A 26,466-nucleotide genomic window follows, 5' to 3' on the forward strand; every position below is an offset into this window, starting at 1 on the left:
AGGCTGAACTCTGCGTCCTGCCATGTGTAGCCAGCAGACTTGCATCTCACCACACCTCTCACTCAACACTCAACTCAGCAGTGTAAGAGCACGGTGCGTTTACAGCTCTCTGTGGTGCCGAAATATTCATATTGTGCAAAGACGCTAAAATAAAAGGGAAAAGTAAGCTTAGAAAATTCCTAGGGCCACCTGAGCAATTCTGAAATGTGGCTTTGCACCAAATTGTAGTCATCCTGGCCCTGAATCTGCGGCCGGAGGCTTCCCGCGGGTGGATGCCCCCGACCAGCAAAAAAAAAATCTACGCACTTACCTGATGGTCCCGGAGTTTCGGACACTCGCGCTCCTGGGCCTCTACGCGTAGGCCTGTGTAGAGGCCCACGTATCCCAGAGGCGCAGGCGGTTCGCAAGCGCCCCTGGGATCACGTGGGCTGGTCCAACCAAGGAAAGAAAGGGAATCCCCATTCATATTTATGAGGATTCCTTATACACGGAGCCTCCATATGTATGAATGGGAATGCCCCCAAAAATACACCAACACTTCATATAAATTCTTTTTTAAAATCACATATTTAAAATTAATCAAAATGGCATTTAATTAAATATCTAAAACAAAAATGTTACTGTTTGAAAATTAAATTTACATATTTTAAAGGGTCTAAAATAAACTTAACTTACTGCACAGGTTTTTTAATGTATAAATTATAGAAAAAAAATTATTTCTCTGTTCTTCAAAAGTCTTACGCTGGTGAAAGCAGGCCATTGAATGGCAGAACAGGCTCGAGGGGCTGAAGGCCTACTCCTGTTCCTATGTAGCATCCAATTTTATTAAAGATCCAATGTATCATAAGCCTTGCATTCAAAAGTAACCCATGGTACAATTAATTCAAGATCATGATCTGTAAATTGAAATAGGTTCAGTGCACACTTGTCATGCACATGAAGATCTGAATGTTGCCCATTATTCATTGAAACATTGTCCACCAGGTTTAGGATTGGTTTCCGAGGATGTCTTCAGTTATAATGTGACAATCCCCATGGAAAGTTATAAAATTAGTCTACAGCTGACAACCTATTAAATGACCCATTTCAGTTGACATAAAGAGACTAAGTGCAGCTTGAGATCTCGTTTATACTTGCCAAGCATCCTGTAGCCGGAACCCATCCACTTCATGTTCTACAAACTTCCCCTCATCATATTTAAGCTCTGATTTCACAGTGGAGGATCTCTTCACTGTGAATATGCTCTTGCTATGCAATTTATTCCAACATGAAGATTATAAAAATTCAATGATGCACTTTATGTCATGCCATATATTAAAATAATCTTATATCAAGCTGGCTGTTTCAGCGCAGAGCAAATGCGCTGAATGTTATCATGGCCAACAATGCTGCTTACAATATTATTGCTGTCACAATTGGTGTGAAAGTGGTTTGGCATGTTAAGAACATGGATATAGAGGCACTGGAGAAGGCGTAAAAAGAAAAGATTTACAATGATGCTACCAGAACGGAGGGGTTACAACTATCAGAAAAGACTGAACAGACTGGAGCTCTTTTCTCCAGAAAAAGATAGAAGGCTGAGGGGTGACCCAATAGAGGTCTTTAAAATCATGACGTGGTTTGATAGGGTAGGCGCAGGGAAGATGTTTCCACTTGATAGGGCCAAAACCACATGACACAAATATAAGATCGCTACTAATGAATCCAATAAGGAATTAAGGAGAAACTTCTTTACCCAAAGAGCAGTTAGAATGTGGAACTTGCTACCATATGGAGTAGTCGAGACAAATAGCATAAATGCATTTAAGGAGAAGTTAGACGTCCTGGCCCAATATTTATCCCTCAACCAACACCACTAAAAAACAGATTATCTGGTCATTGGGAGCTTACTGTGCACAAATTGGCTGCCGCGTTTCCTACATTACAACAGTGACTGCACTTCAGAAAGTACTTCATTGGCTGTAAAGTGCTTTGGGACGTCCAGTGGTCGTGAAAGGCGCTATATAAATGCAAGTCTTTCTTTCTTTCTAGGTAAGCACATGAGGGAAAAAGGAACAGAAGGCTATGCTGATAGGGTGAGATGAAGAGGGGTGGGAGGAGGCTCGTGTGGAGCATAAACACCAGCATAGACCAGTTGGGCCGAATGGCCTGTTTCTGTGCTGTAAATTCTATGTAACATTCATCCTGCAATCTATGTGAAATTTTTTTGACAGAGAGAACAAAAAGAATTCCTGGATTCCTAAAGCATCTTACTATGCCATAAAACATCTCGAGGTGCTTTGAGATGATAGTGTATTGCTGTTAGAGTTGTCTGGGAACCAACTGTGCTACACTCACCATTTTGAACATAGGAACAGGCGTAGGCTATTGGGCCCCTCACGGGGCAACCGGTGAGATATGGTGCTGGTGCCCTGAAAATGTTGATTGAAGATACAAGAGTTTTCTATCCCAATTGTTGATTCATATCATTACCTGGGTGCTCTGGTCACTGTTGGTAAATAAGCGAATGCTGCAGCCATTCTGCACCAGCAAAATCTCACAAACAGCAGTGAGATCAATGGCCAGTGAATCTGTTTTTTTCTTCTGGTGGTATGGCTGAGGGTAGAATGTTGATCCGGACACTGGAGTAACTCCCGACTGTTCTTCACGGGAATTTTAATACTTACCAAGGTGGAGGAGGCAGAGACCATCGCATATTTAAGGGAAAGTTGGAGACAGGGCAATGGGATTAGTTTTGGATTTCTCTAGCCAAGAGCTGGCTCAGACGCAATGGAAACTTCTTTGGTTCTGTATGAGGCTCCGGATAATGCCTCTCGGCAGCTGTTGACACAGGTCGAAGAATTTTCTCCTCAGCAATATGATGGACAAATGCCTTCAGGATGATGGTATGCAGTGGCAGCCACCATCATGTTCTGGACATCAAGTCCAATGCTGTTTACCAGGCTTATTTGTCACTATCTGTTTAATCAAAGTCCTTACATAGCAGGGTTTGGAAAAACAACAACTTGCATTTATGTAGTGTCTTTAACACAGAGAAACATCCCAAGGTGCTTCAGAGAGATGTAATCAGACTAAAATCAGATGCTCAGTCAAAGAAGGAGAGGTTAGGAAGGGTGACTAAAAGCTTGGTCAAAGATGTAGGTTTTAAAAAGGGTCTTAAAGGGGGAGATGGAGGTGAAGAGGCGGAGGGGTTGAGGGATGGAATTACAGAGCATGGGACTTAGACGGCTAAAGGCACAACTGCCAATGGTGGGGCAATAGAAAGGATGATGCAAAAGAGGCCAGATTTGGAGGAACAGAGAATTCTTTGGAGGTTATAAGGCTCGAGCAGGTTACTGAGATAGAAAGAATCAAGGCCATGGAGGTATTTAAACCCAAGGAAGAGAATTTTAATTTGGAGGCACTGGGGGACTGGGAGCTAATGTAGGTCAGCAAGGACAGGGGTGATGGATGAGCTGGACTTGGTGTTGGATAGGATACAGGCAGCAGTGTTTTGGAAGAGCTGAAGTTCACAAAGCATGGAGGATGGTAGGCCGGCCAGGAGAGGATTAGTGAAAGTGACAAAGGCAGGGATAAGGGTTTTAGCAGCAGATGAACTGAGACAGGTGCAGAGGCAGGCGAGGTGACTGAGGTGGATGTAGCCAGTCTTTGCAAAGGAGAACATGAGGTTGTAGAGTCAGTCTAGGCTGAATAAAACGTTGAGGTTGCGAACAGTCTGGTTCAACCCAAGACAGTGGCTGGGGAGGTGGATGGACTCCGTGGTAATGGTACAGAGTTTGTGGTGGGGCCGAAGACAATGGCTTCAGTATTCCCAATGTTTAACTGGAGGAAATTGCGGCTCATCCAAGAGTGAACGTCGGACAAGCAGTCTGACAACACAAAGGCAATTGAGGGTCCAAGACAGATGGTGGAGAGGTAGCACTAGGTCTCTTCAGCGTACATCTGGAAGTTGTCCCCGCGTCTTCAGATGATGTTGCCAAGGGGGAGCCTATAGATGAGAGAGAGCTGGGGGCGAAAGATGAAATTCTTAGAATTCCAAAGGTAACGGTGTGGGATGGGAAGAGAATCCCAAGAGATGCTCCGACCACGATTGGATAGGTAAAATGAGGCCAAGTGAGGGCAGCCCCACTGAGCTGGAAAATGGAGGGGAGGTGCTGGAGGAGGATGATATGGTCGATCATGTCAAAGGCTGTAGAGAGGGTGATGAGGAGGGATAATACAGTCACAGAGGATGTCATTTGTGACTTTAATCAGGGCCATTTCAATGCTGTGGCAGTGGTGGATACCCAATGGGAGGGAGTCAAACACAGAGTTATGGGAGAGATGGGGCATAGATTTGGGAGGCAAGAATACATTCAAAGACCTGAAGAGGAAAGGCAGGTTGGAGATGGGGTGGTTTGTAAGGATTGAAGGGTTGAGACTGTCTTTTTGAGAATGGGTGTGATGGCAGTGGATTTCAAAGAGAGGAGAACAGTCCCTGAGGAGAGGGAAGCATTTACAATGTCAAAAAAGCTGTATCAGCTATAGGGTTGACTTCACTTCCAAGGTATTGAGTGACATGTCAGTGTAGACTGGAGTTCTCTCACCCTGCAATGAATTTGCCCTTTCACCACAGATTCACCTCTCAGCTTGATCTTGGATCTCACATATGGAAGGAAGTCCTTCTGTTCAGTCCCCAGGAGCTCTGAACAGGCAAGGAGAACTGTATGGACACATCTTGTATGCGACAGTTCAACCTGAATTCGACCTCTGCTGTCATTGTAAAAGGAGGAGAAAGACTAGAGCAGCCTTCGCTCTTTCTTAGTGTGGTTCTGAAGAACTAATTCCATGTACGGAATCCACCAGAGAACTCAGGTACTGATACGAATCAACTATTGGAATAGATGATCCTTGTCTCTTCAATCAACATTTTAGGGGCACCAGCACCGTGGCTCACTAGTTGCCCCATTGCTCAAAATGGTGTGTGTAGCACAGTTGGTTCCCAGACAACTCTAACACCAATACACTATCATCTCAAAGAGGTATCACAACTCTTTCAGAAATGATTTCAGACGCTTTGGGGTAGGATTTTGCGGGTGGGGGCGGGGGGGGGAGGAGGGGCTGGTGGCTATCAGCAGGCGTGATCGGTGGCAGGTTGGGTGGGAATATTTTCTTTTGACAGCGAGTCGGGACCCGCCGCCACGCACCTTTACCAAATGTCGGGTCTGCCAGCACTGCGCAGACCCGACATGCAGCGGCGGGGGAGGCAATTAAAATCATTGGTGGCTTGTTTACAGCCACTTATCAATGCTTTATTCCCAGCTTTTTGATTTTGACAGGTCAGCCACCGGTTTCCCGCTGTGCCTAGACCTCGTCAGTGAAACTGAGGCAGGAGGTCACTCATCATTGTTTCAGCTGATGAGTTGACAGCTTCAAATGTCAAGTCAAAGCACCCAGCTGATTGAGAAATGTTTCCTTAGCCACTAGCTTCTATAAACTGCATTTCCACTACAGATTCAGAATACTGCAAGTCTTTACACAAGTCTCCATCCAGTCTGACCACATTACCTTTCCCACCATTGACAGATCACCTCTGTCATCTCTATTTCACCTGCCATCTATTCCATCAACATTGGTGCACTTTATACTCCCTGACCTTGGTCCTCAGAATCCCACAATGATCAGCCCGAACACCAGCATCACCAGGCACACCTGCAGCACCAACAACAACACCAACCTTCTCTGCAATCACCTGGTGCTGCACAGGACAGAGGGCATCAGCACCAGACTACATTGCTGCCCGGGAGGCTGTACACCCTGGCTGCCACATGATGTGCCAGGTTGGCACCACCCCACACCAACACCATAAAGCAGCCCTACAATGTCCAAGCCATTGCTTTCACACTCATGACCATTGCGGGGGTACCGTTATGTCTCACCATTCACTGCAACTCACTAAGCCACTTCCAAAGGTGCACACAAATCTGTCCCATAATGCAAAGTGTTGAAAATAAAGGTTTTAATGTTTGACACTACATTAACAGAAACTTTACATGAACACTGGATAAAACACACAAGTGACTACCCGTGTGTGTTGTTGTTGGTATGATTGCAGTAGGATGAGGGTGAGTGTGAGGGGTGGCTAGTGAGATGGGGAAGTGATAATGTAGAGAGAGGGGGGGACGGGTGGAGGTGCAAGGTAAGTTGGTGTGAGTAAGGATGTGCAGGAGTAGGGTAGGGAAGGCAGAGTGATGGGGATGTGATGAGAGGCACAGCAGGATGAGGTTGAGTGTGGCTTTGTACTAATGTTTCCTGATCCACTGAGATCATTGAAAAGTTTGTGGCACTGCAGCCTGGTCCTCCTGACCACATCCCTGCTTGTGCCCTCCTCTGCCATGTGCAACCAGAATCCACCCATGGGAAGGGAAGAGGACCTCCCTGTGTGCTGTGCCTCCCTCCATAAACATATGGAGGGAGCCTGGGTGCAGCCCTGCACCTGTGTGCAGTACCTCAATGCTGTAGAACACTGACAGCACAACTGTCAAAAATTAAGTTGGGCGTGGTCCCTTTAAGGAAACCGGCTGATGATGCGTCATCAAATGGCATCATCAGACCCGCTTCTTTCAATTGGCCGTGAAACTCGCTGGGCGGGCTTAACAAGCCCAATCAGGGTAAATTTATTCCACACGGCGGGCTGGAGCCGGCAGTGGGGCCTTGACCCGCCACTAACGTCGCCCGCCGTGGACCCACCGAGGTTAGTAAAATCCAGCCCTTTGAGATTGCCCCTTGCAATGCCATCCAACACATAATTACTGAAGCAATCAGATATAAAAGCATAAGAAAATCCACAGCAAGAGAAGGCCATGCATCCCATCAGCCCGCTCCATCCAGAGTCAATGGGCCCGATTTTGTGGATTGTGTGGGAAATGGTCGGAATCCCCGAATGTAGGTTTCTGACACACAAAAAAATGTCAGCCAGGTGCACGCAATTTTCCCTCAAGTGGCCAATTAATTTCCAGTATGTGGACAGCCTTGCTAATTGTCCATTTCTAGTCAAAAAGCCCCACAGTATGATGTCATCATTCGTGGTGCTTTCAAGGTCCACAGCAAGCATTGCTTCCTCTGTGGCTTCCAAACGAACCATACAGGATGGCAGAGGAGCCTGCAGCAGCTGTGGCCAGTGCCAGACCCCGAGCTGCCTCCAAATTCGACGAAGCTTCACTGCAGGCATTATTGGATGGGGTTAGGGCCCACAGGGAGGTCCTCTTCCCTAGGTCAGGCAGGAAGAGGCCTCCCACTGAGACCAAGGCTGCATGGATGCAGGTGTCAGCAGATGTCAACTCAAATGTGCATGTAACCTTTGCATCACATTTCTAACTCCTTCCTCTACTCCCCCACAGGACCATCCAGAGCCCCCGTCCCCACTGTGGAGGAGGAAGAGGCTGTGCAGCCAGACTCTTCAGAGGAAGCTCCAACCTCTGAGGACGCAGCGTCAGCAGAAGTAAGTGCACCCAGCACCAGCGCAGACACTCACACCTCAGGGGGACCTTCGGGACATAGAGTAGTGTTGTCACCTGGTGCTTCACAGCTCACAAGTGAGCCTCAGCAGATTATGGAGACAGGGACAGCAGCGGAGAGTCCTCGTCGGAGGGCGCAGGACTCTGCCAGCTCAGCTCAGCTGCGCTGCATGTCGACCCTTTGCCTCTGGGTCCATCCGCAAGAGAAGAGGTGATGGATCTCCATGCACAGATGCAGGAGTCTCTGGCAGGTTTTGTCTCCAGGGTCGCTGCGAGTGTGGAGCGAATGGAGGAGTCCATAGCGACCATGAGCAGAGCCTTTGTGGAGTCATTGGCGCATGAACGCATCACCATGGAAAGGTTGGCAACCTCCATGGAGGAGATAACTCGCCAGGGTACGGAAAACATGGTGAGTGCTCATAAGAGAATGACATCTCTTGAGGAGCGTTGGCCATCTATTGAACAGAGAAACCAGACCTTCATGGAAGTCCTTCTGAGTAGGACTGCCAGTGCAGATACAGGTGCCCATGGCCTCCTAAAGTGCAGCAAGGTGCTCTCAAGCCACTTCCAAGCGCTGGCCCCTTCTGGCCTGTGCAGCTTCAGGTGAGTGAGCAGCAGCCTGGTGCTCCTGGCACTCATCCTGCTGTTCCTGGTTCTGCTGCTGCTGCCTCTGCAGCTGGAGGTCCTCTAATGGCAAGAAGGGAAGGAAAAAAAGGTGTCCCATGCTTCTCGTAGATGCCTCCGCTGAGGAAGCGCTGAGTGAGGGTGGCGAGAGGGGCTTCCCAGGAGATCACGTTGGAGAAGTGTGTGAGGCTCCAACCTTCCACAGCTGTGCCTAAGCCTTGAAGAAGTAGCCCCAAGCCTGCAGCAACAAGGTCCTTCACCATACAAATGCTCTCCGTTTAAATCGCAGCTTTCCCGAATGACCTGCAGCTGACAGCAAGCAAGCCGGCAAGCTTCACGCCAGGTTTCATCAGCGGGGTTCCCCGCAGGCGTGTTTAGCGTGGGGAACCCCACAAAATCGCAACGGCCCCTGAAAATAGGTTTAAAGATGGTAATAATTGCTGATTAGTGTTCCGACGGCCAGTCCCGCCAGCGGTGGGCGGGACTGATTCGGGTCGCGGAGAAACGGCGGTCCGAAAGTCGGACGGGGCGTGGAATCAGGCGGTGGCTGGGGGAGGGGGGGGGTCGCGACCCCCTATTTCTACGATTTTCGGCCCCCGCCCGCCTGAAAACCCGCCCGACGGCTGGCAGAAAATCGGGGCCAATGTATGACAATTCCATCACGGATTTCTCTTCCACATCACTAATTTTCTTCTCCAATCTCGCTTTTTAAAAAAATGCAGCGTCCACAGCAGATACTGATCCAGGTCTGTTTTAAAGTTACTAATTAACTGTGACTCAAATACCTGCTCTGGGATTCTTGTCCACATGTCCATTATCATGTAAAGGAAATTTATTTGTCTACGCTAATTCTGCTCAAGGGCTGTGATTGATACACAGGCACCCTCTAGTCCTATGCTCACTGTCCAAGTTAATTGAATCGAATATCGAATAAGACAGGTAACAGTGGATAACCTTCCTATTCATTTCTTTCAAGATGGAATGGTTCACAGAGCATCCCCGTCCACCCTTATATGGATCCTAGAGATGGAGTGCACATCCAAGTCCAAGTTTTGGCCATGCACTTCCCTAGCTTTCTGGTTCTAACTGAGGGCCGCATGAAACACCAGGTCAAATGCTTTGCGAATGTCGATGAAAGAAAGAAAGACTTGCATTTCTATAGCGCCTTTCACGACCACCGGATGTCTCGAAGCGCTTTACAGCCAATGAAGCACGTTTGAAGTGGAGTCACTTTTGTAACGTGGGAAATGCGAGAGCCAATTTGCACACAGCAAGATCCCACAAAGAGCAATGTGATAATGAACAGATAACCTGTTTTTGTTATGTTGGTTGAGGGATAAATATTGGCCAGGACATTGGGGATAACTCCCCTGCTCTTCTTCGAGATAATGCCATGGAATCTTTTACCTCCACCTGAGAGGGCAGACGGGCCCTCGGTTTAACGTCTCATCAGAAAGACGGCACCTCCGACAGTGCAGCACTCCCTCAACACTGCACTGGAGTGTCAGCCTAGCTTTATCTGCACAAGTCCCTGGAGTGGGACTTGAACCCACAACCTTCTGACTCAGAGGTGAGTGTGCTACCCACTGAGCCACAGTTGACACTAAAATATGAAAGCAAAGTGGGGTTCTTGGAGAGGGTGCAGAGGAGATTTACTAGAATGGTACCAGGGATGAGGGACTTCAGTTATGTGCTGATGAAAGGTCATCGACCTAAAACATTAACTCTGTTTCTCTCTCCGCAGATGCTGCCTGACCTGCTGAGTATTTCCAGCATTTTCTGTTTTTATTACTGGAGAAGCTGATGCTGCTCTCCTTAGAGCAGAGAAGGGTAAGGGAAGATTTAACAGAGGTGTTCATAATCATGAGGGGTTTTGATAGAGGAAATAGGAAGAAACTGTTTCCACTGGCAGGATGGTCGGTATCCAGCAAGCACAGATTTAAAATAATTGGCAAAAGAGCATGAAGAAGGGAGAGGAGGAGAATTTTTTTTACGCAAGGTGTTTTGTTCTGTAATAGTTATAATGAAGCGCCTTGGGACGTTTTACTATGTTAAAGGCGCTATATAAATGCAGGCTGCTGCTGTTGTTGTGGAATGCGCTGCCTGAAAGGGTGGTGGAAGCAAATTCAATAGTAACTTTCAAAAGGGAATTGGATAAATAATTGAAGGAGAATAAATTGCAGGGCTACAGGGAAAGAGCAGGGGGAGTGGGACTAATCGGATCGCTCTTTCAAAAAGCCGGCACAGGCACGATGGGCTGAATGGCCACCTTCTATGCTGTATGATTTGATGATTTAAAAAAAAATTAATTCATGGGATGTGGACATCGCTGGCAATGCCAACATTTATTGCCCATCCCTAATTGCCCTCGAGAAGGTGCTGGTGAGCCACCTTCTTGAACCGCTGCAGTCCATGTGGTGAAAGTACTCCCACAGTGACTTTGTCATAGCGTTTTGGTGGAACCGAGTGACTTGCTCGGCCATTTCAGAGGGCAGTTAAAAGTCAACCCCAGTGCTGTGGGTCTGGAGTCACATATCGGCCAGACTGGGTGAGGGCGGCAGATTTCCTTCCCTCAAGGACATTAGTGAACCAGATGGGTTTTTACGACAATCCGATAGTTTCATGGTCACCATTACTGTTACTAGCTTTTTATTCCAGATTTATTTAATTAACTGAATTTAAATTCCCAGCTGCCGTGGTGGGATTTGTGAACTCACGTCTCCAGATCATTAGTCCAGGCCGCTAGGATTACCAGTCCAGTAACATAGCCACGATGCTATGATTCCCCTGAAGCTTATATAAAGCCATAACCAGCCATCAAGAGAACAAAATTTAGTCCGCTCATTTCTGATTTCACTGCAAACTTCCAACTTTCTTTTGGATCAATAACTGAAGAGGGAAACTCAGCATTGCATATAAAAGCAATGGGTTGCATCATAAAAAACTTTAAAAAGACCTACATTGTGAGAAGTACATTGATTTCCAGGGCTCCCGTCACTTTCAATCATCCATCCAATAGCCTCCTGTTGGCATGTGTGACTTTCTAGACTTTCAAGCCAATTAATCCACAATAAATTAAGCTGCAACATCAGAGGTTTGGTTGGTATGTTGGGAATGATAATAAGCAGCCTTCACTGTGCAATGCGAGGCTTCCTGATTCCAAGAAAATTCACTTGCTGTCATGTCCAAACTGCTTACAAATTAAACGTGTCGATCATTCACAAGCTCAGAGTGTGCGGATAGAACTACACCAGGAACAGCACACCACAATTTCCAACTACATAGATGTTAACACGTACTGCATTCTGGAATATTTACTGTAGTGGGATGAATTAATTCGCATTGTATCCCCTCTGGGTAAAATAAGGGCCTTGAAATTCCTCTGTGGGATAATAGGAACAAATGCTTAAAAGATTGGTCTAAATATCACTGCGCTAACATTCATTTAACACAAATAATTCACTTTGCTTCCACCACAATCGGGAAAAAAAAAACAATCACAATCGGGATCGAATTTAGACTGGGGATTCATCATTAAGGAGCAGGGGATGCATTGAAATGTTTGTTTGATTTTTCTCAATAGTTTTCTCCCCTCCAACCTCCTCCCGAAGACATCATCTTCTTTTCTGGAATATGGTTCCGTCCTCGCCAGCCTTTCTTCAGCACCCACCCCTTATTCATGCGTGAGCTTCAACGGTGAGGGTTGGCAGCCTGATTGATCATGGCAGGAATCACGAACGCAGGCACGCCCGCTTGATTGGCACCCCATCCACCACCGGCGTACCGTGTCTGCAGTGTGTACCATCTACAAGATGCACTGCAGCAACTCGCCAAGGCTTCTTCAGCAGCACCTCCCAAACCCGCGACCTCTTCCACCTAGAAGGACAAGGGCAGCAGGCGCATGGGAACACCACCACCTCCAGGTTCCCCTCCAAGTCACACACCATCCTGACTTGGAAACATATCGCCGTTCCTTCATCGTCGCTGGGCCAAAATCCTGGACCTCCCTCCCTAACAGCACTGTGGGAGTACATTCACCACACAGAATGCAGCGGTTCAAGAAGGCGGCTCGCCACTGTTGTGTATGTAATAGGTATGTTACTTTAAACCTATGGCCAGGGCAGCACTACTTTGTAAGGCGTAGTGATACCGTAGTACCACTCCTGGCCATAGGGGTATAAATAGTACTGTGGGTACTGATCTCCCCTCAGTTTCCCGCCTGTTGGTATTAAGTAAAGACCTACGTTGAATCTTCCAAGCTGTCTCGTCATTATTGCATTAAGTATAAACACATACTTTATAGCCACCACCTTCTCAGGGGCAAACGGAGATGGGCAATAAATGCTGGCCTTGCCAGTGACATCCAGGTCCCATAAACGGATAAAAAAAAAAATCCCCTTCTGAAGACATCGACATTCCTTGCTGGAATACGGTTCCGTGGTCTCCAGCCTTTCTTCAGTACTTCATTATTCATGCATGAGCCTCGACAGTGAGGGCTGGCAGCCTGATCGGTCATGGCAGGCATCGCGGACGCAGGCAACCCAGTTGTCACCCTACCTGGATGCACGGGCGTCATTCCGACAAGGATGGCGGAATGGCCACGAGCAGAGGAAAAACTTGTCCGTTTTCCCTCTGCCTCCCCCAAGGGCACTGAGGCCAACTGAACCATCATCTCGGCCGAGATTAGCTACCTGAGCACAAGAAAAGCGATTGAACCTGGGGACCCTCCTAACCTGTGCAGCTCACGAACGCGGTCTGCAGTGCAGTTACCCACTGAACCATCAGCCGAGTGCTCATAGTTTAAACAGAATACGGTAGGAAGACATTTATATTTGTGAGTGCAGTGTGAGTTCTCGTTCACTATCTAGCAGAATCAACCTGAATGCAAATAATATGAACCTCAAATGGGATCAAGCTTCTTCTAGGCTATCTTATTAATACGGTCACACCGTATTTCAGCAGTGAATTTTTACAACAGATAGAAAAGAAAAATAGTTAATTGTGTGTTAATGACCAGGGATCAACAAGTCTTAGTAAACTCTAAGCCAAGTTTGAAGCAGTAAAGTATTGGTCCAGAATTTGTGGTCAATGGCGAAGCGATGGCGCTCATCACTGACCTCGAAGAAAGTAGCCCACAAAGATCTAGCGATCTCTGTTGCATGAATTTAAACTCTCTCGACCTTTGTTTGAATCTGTCGCCAAATCAAGCGAATTCTAAGCGTCCAGCAGCAGTGATATCATCAAGCTGGCTAAGCAGCCAATCACACTGAAAAATTCTCACAGACAGCAAACCAGGAAGTAAAATGCACAGATTCTAATTTTACTTTTTAAAAATTTTACAAAGAGCAAAATAAAGATTGGGACATACACAGGAATATCATAAACAGACTTAAAAAAAAAAAACTTGTAATCTTAATCATGTTAATGGAAAAGTTTGACATTCCACAAATATAAAATTAGTTTTGCAGGGCCAGAGCGGTTGTTCAGTAGTCAGTACACCGTCAAAAACCCAGTTACACCTTGTCATGAATCTTATCATTCATGGAGAAATGACTCATGAAATAACACTGGGCGGCCAGCTGGTGGCGCCGTCCAAGGAGTATAAATACTCGGGCGTGGGCCCAGCTTGCTCAGGATGTTTCTGTAACCAGGAACTAGTGGTGTAACTAGAATCTCACGGTTGTGAAACAGTTGATTAAAGCCTTGTTTTATACTCAAGCCAAGTGCTCAGTAGTCTTTTTACATCACACCTCTTTCAACAAGGCTTACGTTTTAGGGTTTTTTTTAAACAGCGATATTCCATTGTAAAAGAGGAAGTTTTCATCCTTATATGTGATTTCAACTGATTGCCAGCTCTGGGGAGTTGCACAGTGCAATCTGTGGCAGTACAGGGAATGACAGACCGCAACTTCAGGATTTCCACGTTCATCTGTGCCTGCGCTAAATCCTGAAGTTGCGATCAGTTTCAGAGGGGTAACCTTGGCGAACAGTTTCACTGTCACGACCACCACAAAATCCGGGCCAATGTTCCCTCTTTCTTCTCACCACTACCCCGAAATTATCACACTGAAATAAACAAGCATTTCTTCACACAAAGGGTAGTGGAAATCTGGAACTCTCCCCTCCAAAAAGCTGTTGAAGTTGGGGGGCCAAATGAAAATTTCACAACTGGGATTGATAGGTTTTTGTTAATCAAGGCTATTAAAGGTTACCGAAACAATGCGGGTAAATGGAGTTAAGATACAGATCAGCCATGATCTCATTGAATAGCAGAACAGGCTCCAGAGGCTGAATGGCCTCCTCCAGTTCCTATGTGCCTATTCCTACATTCCACAGTATTTGGAATAAGCAGGAATAGCTTAGGTCAGGGTATCCAAACGTTTTAAGAACATAAGAAATAGGAGCAGGAGTAGGCCATTTGGCCCCTCGAGCCTGCTCCACCATTCAATCAGGTCATGGCTGATCTTCTACCTCATCTCCACTTTCCTGCACTATTCCCATATCCCTTGATTCCCTTAATATCCAAAAATCTATCAATCCCTGTCTTGAATATACTCAATGACTGAGCCTCCACAGCCCTCTGGGGTAGAGAATTCCAAAGATTCACCACCCTCTAGAGTGAAGAAATTTCTCCTCATCACAGTCCTAAATGGCCGACCCCTTATTCTGAGACTGTGACTCCTGGTTCTAGACTCCCCAGCCAGGGGAAACATCCTCCCTGCATCTACCCTGTCAAGCCCTGTAAGAATTGTGTATGTTTCAATGAGATCACCTCTCATTCTTCTAAACTCCAGAGAATAACAGCCTAGTCTTCTCATTCTCTCCTCATAGGACAACCCTCTGATCCCAGGAACAAGTCTGGTGAACCTTTGTTGCATGGCAAGTGATGTAAGAAAACTACGAGGCACTTGGTCTGAGTATTAAACAAGGCTTTAATCAACTGTTTTTCAACATGGAGATCTAGTTGTGTCCTTCGCTAGTTCCTGTTAAAGAATGTCCTGAGCAAGCTGGGCCCATGCCCGAGTATTTATACACTCCCTGGACAGCGCCACCAGCAGGCCGCCCAGTATTATTTCATAAGTCCTTTCCACATGATTGACAAGATTCATGTCAGCAGGTATATCCTTCCTTAGGTAAGGAGACCAGAACTGTACACAATACTCCAAGTAATACTCCTTTTGCCTCTAATTGGTCACTTCTGCATCCCACAGAGCCCTGCAGGCGATGTTCCCTTTAAGCTGCGTGGCCGCGCAACGCTTCAGGGGTTCCGCGCAGCCGGTGAGCCGGCTTTTAAAATTGAAATAAACGCACGGGTGCGGCATTTTGAATGGGCCGCGCAGCCCATTAAAGGGGCCATGCGGCCCCCAAAATATTACAGGGAACATTGCCCGCAGGCCACATATAAAGGGTAAAATTAATGTTAGGGATGTTACCATTTTATGTTCTTGTACCAAATTCATCTTGCTGCTATATTAATGGAGCCCTTGACCCATTGGGTTGATGCCCCTTTAAAATATCAAGTGAGAAGAACTTGGTACGAATTCACTGAGCAGTGGCCAGAATCACTTACAGTAGCAACAAGACTTGGGTAGGGGTAGAACTAGAGAGAACATAAGAACATAAGACGTAGGAGCAGGAGTCGGTCATTTGGCCCCTCGAGCCTGCTCCGCCATTCAATAAGATCATGGCTGATCTGATCTTGGCCTCAACTTCACTTCCCTGCCCGCTCCCCATAACCCTCGACTCCCTTACCTTTCAAAAATCTGTCTATCTCCACCTTAAATATAGTCAATGACCCAGCCTCCATAGCTCTCTGGGGAAGAGAATTCCAAAAATTCACAACCCTCTGGGAGAAGAAATTCCAACTCATTTACAATTTAAAAGGGTTTCCTCTTATTCTGAAATTATGCCCCCTAAGAGGGCACAAGCTGGGAGTATTGCTTTAGGGCTGGGGTGGCGGGGGGGGGGCAGAGGGCAGCGAGCAAAGGTTGTCTATGGCATCTGGGACAAGATAGAAGACCAAAGTGACACATTGGAGTGAAGATGAGAGAAGCTGGGAGTGATACTTTGAGAGCCAGATTCCTGGATTGGGGACAGATTGGAAGTGGCACCTTGTTGATGGGGTTGCGGGGGGGGCGGGGTGTGGAAGAGGCAAAAAGATAGGAGTAGTACTTTCAGGGAAAAAGGGAAAAAGCCAAGGCACTTTGTGATGGGGGTGGAAAGGGTCAGTATTTACTGAAGGGGAGAGAAGAGTGACATGAATCAGTCATTCATGAAAGAAAGACTTATGAAATAATACTGAGTGGCCTACGGGTGGCGCTGTCCAGGAAGAGTATAAATACTCGGGCACAGGCCCAGCTTGCGCAGGACATTCTTAACAGGAACTAGTGAAGGACACAACTAGACCTCCATGTTGTAAAACAGTTGATTAAAGCTTTGTTTAATGCTTAGACCGAGTGCCTAGTAGTTTTCTTACATCAAAGAGTCCCATCTTGAATTGTGGGAGTTGAAACTGTGGCAGCTTGAGTTGGGGGGTGGGCTACCAACCTGAACTGGGATAGGGGTGGAAGAAGAGTACCATCTTGAGTCAGGTTGGAGGGGGAGATAAGTGCCAGCATGAACTGGAGGGGAGGTGTAGGAAGAGTGTCAGTTTGACAGGGAGAGGCGTTGAAGAAGAGTGCCAGGTAGAATTGAGGGAGCTGAAGGGGAGAAGAGTTCCAACTTGAACAGAGAGGTGAAAGAATGCCAGGTTGAACTGGGGAACGAAGAGTGCTCACTTGAGCTGGGTAGAGGGGTGTTGGAAGAAGAATACCAACCTCAACTGGTTTGGAGGGGGACATGAGTGGCAGCATTACACGGAGAAGATGTGTGAGAAATGTCGGCTTGAAAGGGAGAGGAGTGAAAGAAGAGTGCCTGGTTGAATTGAGGGGGAACATAGGAGCAGGAATAGGCAATTAAGCCCCTCAAGTCTGTTCTGCCTTTCAATTAGATCATAGCAGATATATACCTCAATTTATTTACCCGCATTTACGCCATCTCCCTTAATACCCTAACCTAACAAAAACCTAGCAATCTCAGTCTTGAAAATTTCATTGACTCGGTATCACAGCCTTTTGGGGGAGTGGGTTCCAGATTTCCACTACCCTTTGTGTGAAAAAGTGCTTCCTGATTTCACTCCTAAATGGGCTAACTCTAATTTTAAGGTTATGCCCTCTTGTTCTGGATTCCCCCACCATAGGAAAGAGGGATGAACTGAAGAGATTTGGAAGAGGAGAGAGTGTCTTTGTTAACTGGCTGGAGATTTGGGGGCGGGGGGCGGGGGGGGGCGGTATGCCAGTGTAAACTGGGTTTGGAGGGAGTCATGTGCCTCTGTACACTGAGATAAGGAGAAGGGCTGGAGCTGGGAGATGGATTGCTCAGGTAACTCTTGGGAAGTGATAGTCTTTTGAAAATCTGAATGTCAAGTTTTTCAAAATCTGCCTGAAAGGGTGGTGAAAGCAGATTCAATAGTAGCTTTCCAAAGGGAATTGGATAAATACTTGAAGGAGAAAAAAATTGCAGGGATCACAGAATCACAGAAACCCCACAGTGCAGATAGAGGCCATTTCGGCCCATCGAGCCTGCATCGACACATATCCCACCCTATCCCTGTAACCCCACGTATTTAATCCCCCTAACACTAAGGTTCAATTTATCATAGCCAATCAACCTAACCCGCACATCTTTGGACTGTGGGAGGAAACCGGAGCACCCGGAGAAAACCCACGCAAGGGAAAGAGCGGGGGGAGTGGGACTAACAGGATTGCTCTTCGAAAGAGCCGGCGCAGACTCAATAGGCCGAATGGCCTCCTTCTGTGCTGTACTATTGTATGATTCAATTTGTATGCTAGCATCCCCGGCAGTAACTTCAACCCTTTGCGTAATTAGAAACAGAGCAGATAAGGAAATTCACAGATGGTTTCGGCAAAATGCCATTACAAATTTTTGATTGGGTAAATCTGTGGTCGGACACCCATAGAAATGGAACAGCGCTCACGGGCGAGCGGTGTCTGATTTTCCATCTATTTAACTTAATGAGCAAGAATCAAGGACACTGCATGCCTGCAATTCCCCAGCTAACACTTTCTTTGACTGCTACTTCTTGCCCAGACGCATCCGACTGTCAGACCATCCCAAGAACACATATATTGTAAATTCTAAAGTTTCAGACAATAAGCAATCACATCACGCGGTGAAATGAAGTTATTACCTCCCCTACAATCAATTCCTGCTTATTCCCAGTTTTCAAAATGACCTTGCTCTTGTCACTTTGCTCAAATGATTTTACATTGTGCTGTCCCATTTTATCGACCATTTCCCCACCCCCCCCTTACGCTTTCACACAAAGGATAGTCCATCAATTTCTTATCACTCTTTTTTACATTCTTGAGAAGTGGGCAGCATTGGCAAGGCAGTATTTTCTGCCCGTTTGATAAAGTACCACATAACAGACTTATTTGGAAAATGGGATTAAAGGGATCGTGGCAACTTGGGTACGTAATTGGCTAAGGGATAGGAGGCAGAGGGTCGTGGTGAACGGATGTTTTTCTGAATGGAGAGAAGCGTGCAGTGCGGTCTCCCAGGAATCAATGTTGGGTCCATTGTTTTTCTTGTTATATATAAATGACCTGGTCTTGGGTGTAGGGAGTACAATTTTGAAGTTTGCGGATGATACAAAACTTGGCAATGCAGTAAATTGTGAGCTGGATTGTCACGGGCTTCAGGAGGACATGGACAGTCTGGTGAAATGGGCAGACACACGGCAGATGCAATTTAATGTGGATAAGTGTAAAGTGATGCACTTTGGGAGGAACAACATGGAGAGGCAGTATAATGATAAATGGTACTATTTTGAGGGAGGTGCAAGAGCAGAGGGACCTGGGGTGCATCATCACAAATCCTTGAAGGCGGCAGGATGATACCAGGGATGAGGGACTTCAGTTATGTGGAGAGACTGGAGAAGCTGGGGCCGTTCTCCTCAGAGCAGAGAAGGTTAAGGGGAGATTTAATAAAGGCATTTAACGTTATGAGGGGTTTTGACAGAGCAAGTGGGGAGAAACTGTTTCCTCTGGCAAATAGGTCGGTAACCAGAGGTCATAGATTTTAAATAACTGGCAAAAGAAATGAAGACACATTTTTTCACACGTAGGGTTATTAAGATCTGGAACGCACTACCTGAAAGGGTGGTGGAATCAGATTTCTTTGGAAATTTTATAAGGCAATTGGACATGTACTTGAAGAGGACTCATTTCCAGGGTTGTGGGGAAAAGTCTGGGGTGTGGGACTAAATTGGACAGCTCTTTCAAATTGCTGGTGACGTAATAAAACTCACTATACACTTGGTTTGAGTATAAAGCAAGGCTTTAATCAACTTGTTTCAGAACATGGAAGTCTAGTTGTATCCACCAGCTTCTTGTCTTTACAAAATGTCCCTGGCAAGCTGGGGCCAACGCCCGAGTATTTATACTCCTTGGACAGCGCCACCAGCTGGCCGTCCAGTGTTATTTCATAGGTAGTTTCTCGATGATGAGATTTATGACAGCCGGCATAGGCACGGCAGGCCGAATGGCCACCTTCTTCTAAGATTCTATGATTCCGAGTTGGCCAGAGAACATCGACAGTCAACCATATTCCTTTGTCTGCAATTTTAACAAGCCTTTATTAAGTGGGTTAAGACCTCCACTAAATGGATAAAGGGATGCCACATGATTGAAGGAAGCAAAAAGTCCACTTATATGGTCAAATGTAGTCTCTATGTCATGTTGGAGTGAATCTGTTCACTTATATGTGAGCACTTTCATTATTCTGGCTGGCAAACTGAACGCAATTATTACAAGAACCCACTGTACTTGAAATGAAAAATTATCTGAACACCAATAATTATAATATGTCCTCTTTTCTAAAATAATAAAAACATCCCTCGATAGTAAATGGGCTGAGGATGTTCAGCATTTCAAGGCACTATAAAGATTCTTGATGGCAGCTTCTGGAAACTTAACAGCAACAAAATGGGAATAAAACTGCAATTGAAGGATAGCAGGTTGCCAAGGAGCCGGCTCCTTTGGAGTAAGCACTGAGCATGGCTACCATTCACATGAATCAGCAGACCAGGAGAAGCAGCCTGCACACTCAATTCCACTGTTGCCTTGCCTCCATGGGCAACAAGATTGCAATGAGGACTGGAGGTGGGGAAGTCCATGACTGACGGGTAGGTTGACCACATAACTGGGGGAGCGAAGTTTGAGTGACAGCCAGTGTGACTTTACACTGGTTGCCACAGCAACTGTCCAAAGACCGAGTGAATAGCATTGTTTGTGGGTCACTTGGTCACATTTGGCCCATGGATTGCAGTTTGGACACCCAACGCCTGGTGACCGCTGACACTAAAAACCAATCACTTGAACCAACAGCAGGAAGATGCCATTCCACACTCATGCCATGGCAGTCTGTCCATTTGTGTCTATTTTCTCACTGTAAGAAGGAGAAAGGGCAACGAAGATCTCTTGAATTCATTCTCTTACAGCCCTGAGGACGAGTTGTATTTGTGATGAACTTTGGTGACACTCATCTGCATTTCGTCATATGAGATATAGCTACTGTGCAAAGTATGTTTTGTCATTGCCTCTTCCAGTTGAAATAACTGATCATCTGAGGGTATAGTTATACTGCCACTGAAGCCAGGTGATTATGAGACCCCATGCCACTCCCTCAAATTAACCCCTAAGAGAAAGGTGTCTTGTACCACGTAGCCATGTCACCATGTGGATTATAACTCCAGTGCAACGTGAGCCCAGGTTCACCTCCTTCAGCCCGACAACCCTCCGAGATCTCTGGGCTCCTCCAATTCTGGCCCTTCTTGCACAACCCCTGATTTTCATCGCTCCACCATTGGCGGCCGTGCCTTCAGCTGTCTAGGCCCTCAGCTCTGGAATTCCCTCCCTAAATCTCTCCCTCTCTCTCTCCTCCTTCAATCCGCTCCTTAAAACCTACCTCTTTGACCAAGCTTATGGTCACCTGTCCTAATATCTCCTTATGTGGCTCGGTGTCAAAAATTTTGTTTGATTAATCGCTCCTGTGAAGCGCCTTGGGACGTTTTACGAAGTTAAAGGCGCTATATAAATGCAAGTTATTGTTGTTTGAAAAGCAGTCAGCCCGTCGGTCCATTGGACTTCCTGGGCACGTTAGACATTTAATGGTCAAGAGAGTGAATGCTCCAGTCTGTAGCCTCTAAACATTAAAAGCTCAGGGAACAGAGAACGTGTAACTCGCGTCCGAGTGACTTAGCAATACAGAACTCAATGTCTACACAACTGGGAGCCAATAGGAACATGAACATTCCCGGTAAAGACACTGGTAATTAAATCTATACAAATTGGGCTTTTTTTTGTTGCAAAGAATGATTTAAACCCTGTCCTTCTCCTCACAAGGTTTCGTCAGCCTACAGCGTGCTATTAATACTCTGTCTCTAATATCATCCCCCTGAAAACAGGAGACATGAATGCCTGAGGCAGTATGTCACTTTACTTCCTGCCACGTAGCTTGATTGAGTTTAATGGGATAAGTGGTCCAGGGTTGGTAACATTAACATGGTTAGATGCGCAGTACATTTCCACGCAGTACAAGGACAAGCACTGAAAAAATCTGAGTTTAAACAGGTACAACGTGTTTTGGTAGGAATACAAATGGCTCGAATTGTGTATCTTAGTTCGCAGATATCATCAGCAACTTTGAAAAGAGCAGGGCAGGAATGGAGAGTGAGGGGGGAAAAAGACAGACATTAGTGGTTTGGGAATGGAAACACATGACAATCTGATGAAGAGCAAGGGGTATCGAGCTGGAAAAGATTGGGGTCATTAGAGGACAAACAAGCTCAATGTCAAAATAGGACATGCCGTCAATGAATGCGCCAGAGGATATCGTGGGCTGGCAGGATTAAAATCAACTGTGTTTTTTTCTTTGTTTCTGCAATAGTTGCATCAATCTGTTGTGATAAAGCTGAAATGTCACATGTCAGATGGTTCTATTATCAAGTATGAGCAAAAGAATTAGCATGCTGGAAAGTGCCTTCCACATTAATCATGTTGAAAGTATAATGTGTAATTGAGAATGGGTTTCTTTTACTGGTCAGTTCACCTGAATTGCCCGATTTTGTTTATAACTTAAGGAAATTTCTCTCATTTTCATTCTGTGCTGGCCAATATGTTTGATTCTGATAGTTTATCTCTGGCTATCATAGTCTGTTATTATCGTACTTTGAACAAAGGTAGAAAGTAAGAGGACTATTGATAAAGCCATTTCTCGCCACCCACCCAAGGAAGGGTCTAAGACCTGACACGTCGACAGATGTTTCTCCACAGAGGTTGCCTGACCGGCAAAGTATTCCCAGCATTTTTTGTTTTTATTTTCTTGAGTCAATGTCGGTTAGCAAGTACAGGGTTGATGTGAACGAGACTTGGTGCGAGTCAGGATACGGGCAGCAGAGTTTTGGATGAGCTGAAGTTTATGGAGGGTGGAAGATCGGTCAGGAGCCCTGGAACACTCTAGTCTGGAGGTAAAGGCATGGATGTGATTTTCAGCAGGAGATAGGCTGAGGCAATGGCAGAGCCGGCCAATGTCATGGAGGTGAAAGTAATCGGTCTTGGTGATGGAAAGGATCTGGGGTCAGAAGAAACATAGAAGATAGGAGCAGGAGTAGGCCATTCGGCCCCTCGAGCCTGCTCCACCATTCAATGAGATCATGGCTGATCATCCAAATTCAGTACCCTGTTCCTGCCTTCTCCCCATATCCCTTGATCACTTTAGCCTTAAGAAATATATCTAACTCCTTCTTGAATATATTTAATGAACAGAAGGCAGAGAGTTGGGATAACTGGTTCATTCTCAGACTGGCAATCAGTAACTAGTGGTGTTCTGCAGGGGTCAGTGCTGGGTCCCCAACTCTTTACAATCTATATTAACGATTTGGAGGAGGGGACCGAGTGTAACATATCAAAGTTTGCAGATGATACTAAGATGGGAGGGAAAGTAGTGAGTGAGGAGGACATAAAAAACCTGCAAGGGGACATAGACAGGCTAAGTAAGTGGGCAGAGATTTGGCAGATGGAATACAATACTGGAAAGTGTGAGGTTATGCACTTTGGCAGGAAAAATCGTAGAGCAAGTTATTATCTTCATGGCAAGAAACTGGAAAGTACTGAAGTACAAAGGGATCTGGGGGTCCTGGTGTACGAAACTCAAAAGGTTAGTATGCAGGTGCAGCAAGTGATTAAGAAGGCCAATGGAATGTTGGCTTTCATTGCTAGGGGGATAGAATATAAAAATAGGGAGGTATTGCTTCAGTTGTACAAGGTATTGGTGAGACCGCACCTGGAATACTGCGTACAGTTTTGGTGTCCATACTTAAGAAAGGACATACTTGCTCTCGAGTCAGTACAAAGAAGGTTCACTCGGTTAATCCCGGGGATGAGGGGATGGACATATGAGGAAAGGTTGAGTAGATTGGGACTCTACTCATTGGAGTTCAGAAGAATGAGAGGCGATCTTATTGAAACATATAAGATTGTGAAGGGGTTGGATCGGGTGGATGCGGGGAGGATGTTCCCGATGATGGGCGAAACTAGAACTAGGGGGCATAGTCTTAGAATAAGGGGCTGCTCTTTCAAAACTGAGATGAGGAGGAACTACTTCACTCAGAGGGTGGTAGGTCCATGGAATATGCTGCCCCAAAAAGCTGTAGAAGCTACATCATTACATAAATTTAAAACAGAAATAGACAGTTTCCTAGAAGTAAAGGGAATTAAGGGTTACGGGGAGCGGGCAGGAATTTGGACATGAGTCTAGGTTCGGATCGGTCATGGCCCTGTGGGTAGCGGAGCGGGCCCAGGGACCGTGTAGCCTGATCCTGCTCCTATTTCATGTGTCTAATTCTGTTAGATTCAGGAGATGGTTCTGTGATAGTGGATTGGCGGTTAGGATTAGATCGGCCATGATCTTATTGAATGGCGGAGCAGGCTCGAGGGGCCGATTGGCCTACTCCTGCTCCTATTTCTTATGTTCTTATGTTCTTATGAATTGGCCTCTACTGCCTTCTATGGTAGAGAATTCCACAGGTTCACCACTCTCTGGGTGAAGAAATTCCTCCTCTCTCTGTCCAAAATGGCTTACCCCTTATCCTTAGACTGTGATCCCTGGTTCTGGACTCCCCCACCATCGGGAACATCCTTCCTGCATCTAGTCTGTCTAGTCCTGTTAGAATTTTATAAGTTTCAATGAGACCCCCTCTCATTCTTCTAAACTCCAGCGAGTGTAAGCCCAATCGACCCAATCTCTCCTCATACGTCATTCCTGCCATCCCAGGTATCAGTCTGGTGAATCTTCGCTGCACTCCCTCCATGGCAAGAACATCCTTCCTCAGATAAGGCGACCAAAACTGCACACAATACTCAAGGTGTGGTCTCACCAAGGCCCTGTACAACTGCAGCAAGACATCCTTGTTCCTGTACTCGAATCCTCTCGCTATGAAGGCCAACATACCATTTGCCTTCTTAACCGCCTGCTGCACCTGCATGCTCAGCTCAGGGTCAAATAGGACGCCAAGGTTGCGAACAGGTTGATTCAGCTTGACACAGCGGCCAGGGAGAGGGATAGAGATGGTAGCTAGGGGACAGAGTTCGTGGCGGGGACCAAAGACAATGGCTTTGGTCTTCCCAATATTTAATTGGAGGAAATTTCTGCTCATCCAGTACTGGATGCTGCACAAGCAGTGCGACAAATTAGAGACAGTGGAGGGCTCAAGAGAGGTGATGCTAATATCCTTCTGACTGCCATTCAAAAACAGCAGTCAACCCTGAAGATCAATGGGGGACCCCAATAAAAGGACACTTATCCACATTGTGCCCCATACGACTGTAACTACCATCATAAGAGACAAGAGGGCCAGGAGCTCCACTTCCTGCCTCATTTGCACCGGTCTGTCCTCCCACCCCTGTTTTGGAAGAAGCCCTGGAAATCTTGTAGCACCATAGAAGGGCAGATACCTACCTTAATTAATATTTGCCCGCCCCCACCCTTTGCCCCTGGGGAATGGGCACTACCTGGGGTCAAAGGTTAGGAAAATCAGCCCCTAGGTTTCTTGTACATATATTGATGAAGGGAGGGCAGAGGGCTATCTGTGGCCAAATGCAGGTGTGCACCTGACCTTGGGGGGCGGGGGGAGGGAGAGCTACATTTGCCCATGCATTTCTCTGCAGCAAAAAGTGTTTTCAAAAAAGTTTGTTTTTTTCCTCTCTTTGTCTGTCAACACTGTCCTTTCTTCCACTGATTTATCAACCACCGCCCGCCTCCTCTCACCATCCTTTTGTCTGTCAGTTCCAAAGGCGCTGGTCTAGGTTAGCAAATCGGCCATGTCCATCGGTGAAGACACTTCAAAGGATTCAATGTTGATATTAGTACTGGGAAAAGCAAGTTCAATAAATAAAGTCCAAAAGGCTAGCTTTCCTCATCGAATGTGTTGCAACGCTCAACTGAATTCCACAAGTGTACTGGCAGCAAACCTCAGTGCCAAAGCTTCACTAACCAGCTTTCTTTCATCGGACGGTAAGATTTTCATCTGGGTCCTTACCTGGTTTGGTTTCGTTGGCTGGAATTTCCTCCACACATTCAGCGGGAAACCATCCAACCCGTCCTCGAGCACTGCCTTCCCAGAATCCGCCTTCCCCAATGCTCAGAACTGGTTCACCAAAAAAAAATAAAAAGGAAAATGGTCAATTGATCCATTTAGAAAAATGTGCACTTTTAACGACAATTGCGTAAGAACATAAGAATTAGGAGCAGGAGTAGGCCATACGGTCCCTCGAGCCTGCTCTGCCATTCAATAAGATCATGGCTGATCTTCTACCTCAACACCACTTTCCCGCCCTATCCTCATATCCCTTGATTCCCTTAGTGCCCAAGAATCTATCGCTCTCAGTCTTGAATATACTCACCGACTGAGCACAGCCCTGTGGGCTAGAGAATTTTAAAGATTCACAACCCTCTGAGTAAAAAAATTGACATGAATCAACTGAGCGGCCTGCGGGTGGCGCTGTCCAGGAAGAGTATAAATACTCAGGCACGGGCCCAGCTCGCGCAGGACATTCTTAACAGGAACTAGTGAAGGACACAACTAGACCTCCATGTTGTAAAACAGTTGATTAAAGCTTTGTTTAACGCTTAGACCAAGTGCCTAGTAGTTGTCTTACTTCAAAACTCTCTCCTCATCTCAGTCTTAAATGGCCGACCCCTTATCCTGAGGCTATGGCCCCTAGTT

The 26,466-nt window shown here is 46.3% G+C and overlaps 1 protein-coding gene across 2 annotated transcripts in view; it reads right to left on the minus strand.

Annotated features, from left to right (window-relative positions):
* The window catches only part of shank2b (SH3 and multiple ankyrin repeat domains 2b), a 1,331,733-nt gene that overhangs the window by 624,739 nt on the left and 680,528 nt on the right, over positions 1-26,466 (minus strand). For both annotated transcript variants that reach the window (XM_086008225.1, XM_086008224.1), the window contains exon 15: positions 25,780-25,887. In XM_086008225.1, coding sequence (XP_085864351.1) covers positions 25,780-25,887 — 108 coding nt within the window. The remainder of the gene's footprint in view (positions 1-25,779; positions 25,888-26,466) is intronic.

The sequence above is a fragment of the Somniosus microcephalus genome, chromosome 15, assembly GCF_052327205.1.
Source record: "Somniosus microcephalus isolate GS21.2 chromosome 15, FLI_Smic_1.0, whole genome shotgun sequence".
In the NCBI taxonomy this organism is placed as follows: Eukaryota; Metazoa; Chordata; class Chondrichthyes; order Squaliformes; family Somniosidae; genus Somniosus; species Somniosus microcephalus.